The following is a 5,411-nucleotide window of genomic DNA, read 5'->3' as shown; positions in this document are numbered from 1 at the left end:
GAGAGCAGCTCTGCATGCACCAACCACTTGTGCTCCCTGGCCCTGATGCTGGGACGGGGCTCTTTTCCTCAGCACCCCTACACACAGGCACTGCCCCTGCAGATCCAGAACAGGTCTCAGAGGAAGGATGTCAAAGAAGGCAGTGCAAGCTCCTTTCTTTTGTTTATATTCACAGAGAGCCTGGCTCATTTTGTGCAGGGTTTTTGAACTATGCTCAACAAGTAGATAATGAAATGGAAATGGGATGACTAATACAATTTTAATGTGCAAAATTAGCTGAATTAAAAATAAGAAAAAGTTGTAATAAACATACACATACACACAGAGAATACTGACCATTCCTGTAATAACTGACATTATCACAGAACCATAGAATCACAGAATCATCATCAACACATGCACCTAATTTGGTGTCATCTGCAAACTTACTGAGGGTGCACTTGATCCCCTCATCCAGATCTTTGATAAAGATATTAAGGAGAACTGGCCCTAATACTGAGCCCTGGGGGATGGCATTAGTGACCAGCCTCCAACTAGATTTAACTCCATTCATCACAAGTCTTTGGGCCTGGCTACCCAGACAGTTTTTAACCCAATGAAGAGTACACCAGTCCAAGCCATAAGCAGCAAGTTTCTTGAGGAGAATTCTGCAGGAAACAGTGTGGAAAGCCTTACTGAAGTCAAGGTAGACCATATCCACAGCCTTTCCCTCATCCACTAGGCACGTCACATTGTCATAGAAAGTGACCTTTCTATTAGTGACCTGAAGAACCCTGCCATTCTCAAACCTTTAACTAAGTCACTGTTTCTATTGTCGCAGATTCTGTTGGAACCATTCTGTTACATTGGTTGATGATTACATGTTGATTCAATGCACTTACAAACCTTACCATCTAACTTTGCTATTTACCCTCAAAGTATAAAATAAATCATAAATGTCTGCTGCATTCAAGTTGTGTAAAGTCTGATTTGTGACACCCCCCCAGGAGCTTGAGAAAGCCCCTCGGGCACAGGCTTGGAGTGCTCCTTCTGCAAGCAGCACTCCATCCCCTGGGAGTTTGCCCGAGCAGAGAAAGTCACCCAAAGACTTGCTTTCAGGAGACTTTGCAGTCCTCTCCTGCTCTGCCCATCCCTTTCCAACAGGTTAGCAGCTGGTCCCAAGACAGCAGGAAACAGCCCTTCCTGCCTTGGTCATTTGCAAAGCCAGCTTCCCCAGCAATGGAAATTTAGCAAGTCTGTTGACAACACCGAGCTGTGTGGTGCCGTTGACACGCTGGAGGGAAGGGATGCCATCCAGGGGGAACTTAACAGGCTTGAGAGGTGGGCCTGTGCAAATGTCATGAAGTTCATCAAGGCCAAGTGCAAAGTCCTGCTCCTGGCTCAGGGCAATCCCAAATATCAGTACTGAGTGGACAATGAGCAGATTGAGAGCAGCCCTGCAGAGAAGGATTTGAGAGTACTGGTGAATGAGAAGCTTGACATGAGCCATCAGTGTGTACTTACAGCCCAGAAAGCCAACCAAATCCTGGGATGCATCAAAAACAATGTGACCAGCAGGCTGAGGCTCTACTCTGCTCTCAAGAGACCACACCTGGAGTACTGCATCCAGCTCTGTGGCTCAAGCACAACAGATGTGTTAGACTTAGGACAGGACTTCTGGTATGAGCCCAGAGAACGGCCCCAGAAATGATCAGAGGGCTGGAACACCTCTGCCATGAAGACAAGCTGAGAGGGTCATTCTGGAATGAATTTCAATGTTTCTGAAAACTTTTCTGTAGTTTTCTTGCACCCATTTTACTGCAGGTTCCCACGGAGCAGAGATTCATTTTGGAAATTACCCCACTCACCAGGTAACCTTGAGGACCATGGATTACAAACACCAGCTTCAAAGGCCTCAAAACATAGAATTTTCATGCACTCTGACTGCGCTGTGCAGCGCCTACTTCCCTGAATCAGAACGGACCTCTGGAGTAGTCCACTACCATCCTCTTCTCTAAGCACTGATAGTTTTACAGGCAGATGATGTTAGTCAGTGCTTTCTGCAGCTGGGTTTTGAAAATTTCTGGGCCCATGACCCAGTGTTGATCCACTGTCTTGGTGTCTGTTCCCCCAGTATAGACACTGATGCCAGAAGGAGGATGGAGCTGGTCAAATTTCAAAGATCAGCTCCCCTTGGACAGTGGGGAATGGCGGTCCCTGTGCTCCCCACATGTGATCCCCAAGCTTTGGTACTTATTTGCAAAGCAAATGGTCTGTGTTCTGTGGGATAAATCTGCATGGCCGTGCTAGTCAGAGTGGGAAGCAGACTCAGCCAGGTCCGGATCACTGGGCTGGACCAGACAGAGGTACTTCATGAAGGGGAAAATGATTAACTCCCTAGCTCCCCTTCCCTCTGTCTTGCAAGTGCCCACTCTCTTCTCTGAGACTGCAGAGTCACAGGTTCCCTGTGAATACGTGGCTTTAGTTCTTTCCCTGTGACTGAGCCCATAGTGGGAGATCTCTCACTTTCTGAAGGGCTGCAGTCACTGCCCACACCAGGCTTCGCTGTCCCTAGAGGTACCCTGGGCTCTGCAGGCAGCTCCAGATTCCCCTCCTGACATCATCATCTACATGTGGGAAAAGCCCTGGCTACATAATACAGTGACCATTCGCTGCCTCTGCTGTGAGCAGACACCCGTGGGTGAGTGTTAAATCTAGCCCTTGGTGTCTGACAGGTTACAATGCAACAATGAGCCATTCCCTCCATAACCAAAGCAGGAACAGACTCTTGTAGGGAGCAATTCATTGGGCCTTTTCTTAGCACTGATTTGGGAAGGAAAGCCCAGACTTCAGGCATGGCATTGGGGTAATTCCGTTTTATTACAGAGATGTCATGAGAGAGTCTTCACTGACTCAGTGTTAGACACACATTTATACAGCCTCCATATTGGACAAAACAGGTTCATTCATTCCTATTCATTGGGGGGGTGGGGAATCCAAACTCTTCTGTAGGAATGCAAGAAACACAAGCACACAAAATGACCAAAAAATAAATTAATTAATTTTAATTTTATTTTTAATTTTAATATTAATATTAATTTCAACTTTAATTTTAATTTTGACAATTTGAACAACCAAGACACGAGCCTGGAAGGGGATGTACTGGGGTTTGTTATTGGTACTGGAGACTGAAAGGATTTTTGTGAGTACTGAAAAACATCCCCCAAATCAGTTTCCTAACTTCAACCTTCAGCTCCTGGTTCCTCATGCTGTAGATGAGGGGGTTCACTGCTGGAGGCAACACCGAGTACAGAACTGCCAGCAAAAGATTCAGGGAGGAGGAGGACATGGAGGGGGGCTTCAGGTAGGCAAATGTGACAGTACTAAGAAACAAGGAGACCACGGCCAGGTGAGGGAAGCATGTGGAAAAGGCTTTGTGCCGGCCCTGCTGTGAGGGGATCCTCAGCACAGCCCTGAAGATCTGCACATAGGACAGCACAAGGAAAACAAAACACCCCGATGCTAAAATAGCACTAACCACAACAAGCCCAACTTCTCTGAGGTAGGCATCTGAGCAGGAGAGCTTGAGGATCTGGGGAATTTCACAGAAGAACTGGTCCAAGACATTGCCTTGGCAGAGGGGAAGGGAAAAGGTATTGTCAATGTGCAGCACAGCATAGAGAAAAGAACTGCCATAGGCAGCTGCTGCCATGTTGACACAAGCTCTGCTGTCCATTATTGTCCCGTAGTGCAGGGGTTTGCAGATGGCAACGTAGCGATCATAGGCCATGATGATGAGAAGAGAAAACTCTGCTGCAACAAAGACAACGAAAAAGAAGACCTGGGCAGCACAACCTGCATAGGAAATGACCCTGGTGTCCCACAAGGAATTGGCCATGGATTTGGGGACAGTGGTGAAGATGGAGCCCACGTCGATAAGGGCCAGGTTGAGGAGGAAGAAGTACATGGGGGTGTGGAGGCGGTGGTCGCAGGCTACGGCAGTGAGGATGAGGCCGTTGCCCAGAAGAGCAGCCAGGTAGATGCCCAGGAAGAGCGCGAAGTGCAGGAGCTGCAGCTCACGTGTGTCTGCGAATGGCAGGAGGAGGAACTCAGTGGGGAAGCTCCTGTTGGACATTTGCCGCCTCAGGGAATGGTTGGCTGTCCATGGAGGAAAAGAAGATGTGTTACATAGACTTCTCTGATCAAGAAGTAAACCATATTTCATAGAAAACATCCTCACCAAGACTGCATCCTCACTCCATCTTCTTCTGAAGAAGACTTTCTCCTGCCCAGAGCTCTGGGTTTCTCTGCCAAAGAATGCTTCAGGGAAAAGGAGATACTCTGTAGGCTCAGCAGGAGTCCGTACTGCCTTACAGTATATGGCAAAGAGCACCAGGGACAGATCTCAGGCATCTAGTGGCCAGAGGCATCTTCCTATTTCAAGTGCTGAGAAGGACATCCAACAATCCTACAAGAAACAACGAAGGTTGTGCTGGTGTTGTCTGTAGGCTAAAGGGTGCAGAGTGAAGTTGTGAGGTTCCTCAAAGACCTACACATCTCTTTCAGTGTAATGCTCTGTGAGTTTCAGACCTTTCTGCAATCCTGACAACACCATTATCATACCCCTGACTGCCCTCCAAAACACGAATTTGAAAGCAGAGATCTCAAAGAGTGCCTTCCCTTCAGGTACTACAGGTGTTCCCTTTCAAGAATCTCCCCTAGAGATGCATTGGGGGTGCTTTGGAGCACTAAGCAGCCTGCCCCAGGCAGCAGCTCCCTGCCAGCAACAGGACCCTGCCTAACCCTGCCTGGCTGGGGGAGCTCCTTCCATTGACAATTTCTCCCCGCAGTGCCCTGGGCAGCTCCCCGGGCAGGCTGAGTGCTGAGCCTGGCAGGCAGCAGAGGCCCTGCCCCGGCACACAGCCCCTGGTGCACAGCAGGGACCCTGCTCTGCACCACAGCCCTGGACACCCCTGCCTGCACCCTGGCTGCACAGCCTGCATCCAGCCCTGTGAGAAGGAACCCTCAAGTCCTGTCCCTCTGACAGCTGTGGCAGGGAATCCCTGCTTTGGACCTTGTTATTCTCATCTAATCCAAAGAAGCTCTGAGAGTCGCCCTGAAAGCTCCACAGGCTGTAAGATTTGCCAACAAATCTGGAGATGGCACCAGGAACAACAGCTGTGCTGCCCTGTAGCAAGAGACTTACCCTGTTCAGGGCTGTGAAGATTTCTCCCGCAGTGAGCTCTCAGCATCCCCCCTCCACACTGCCTTTAACATCTCCCTCCCTTCTCTCAGGTGCCCTTGTCCCCTGCAGGCAGTGCCCCCAGCCCTGCTGTGCTGTGCAGAGGAGCTGCTCCTGGGCAGAGCTGTCTCTCTGCAGTGCTGCGTGCTTGCCAGGAGCTCCCCTTGGTCCCAGGAGCCCGGCCCAGCTC

General features: G+C 49.4%; 1 protein-coding gene across 1 annotated transcript; it reads right to left on the bottom strand.

Annotated features, from left to right (window-relative positions):
* Positions 1–3,151: 3,151 nt before the first annotated feature.
* On the bottom strand, positions 3,152–4,114 carry LOC309891039 (olfactory receptor 14C36-like; the record flags this gene model as incomplete). The annotated part of the gene is made up of 1 exon (XM_082785432.1): positions 3,152–4,114. One exon carries the CDS (start codon positions 4,112–4,114, stop codon positions 3,152–3,154), a length of 963 nt encoding a protein of 320 aa, XP_082641558.1.
* Between the last annotated feature and the right edge of the window lie 1,297 nt (positions 4,115–5,411).

Source organism: Aythya marila, assembly GCF_965140915.1.
Source record: "Aythya marila genome assembly, contig: HAP1_HAP1_SCAFFOLD_154, whole genome shotgun sequence".
NCBI classification, from domain to species: Eukaryota; Metazoa; Chordata; class Aves; order Anseriformes; family Anatidae; genus Aythya; species Aythya marila.
This window is presented reverse-complemented; position numbering and strand designations above follow the sequence as displayed.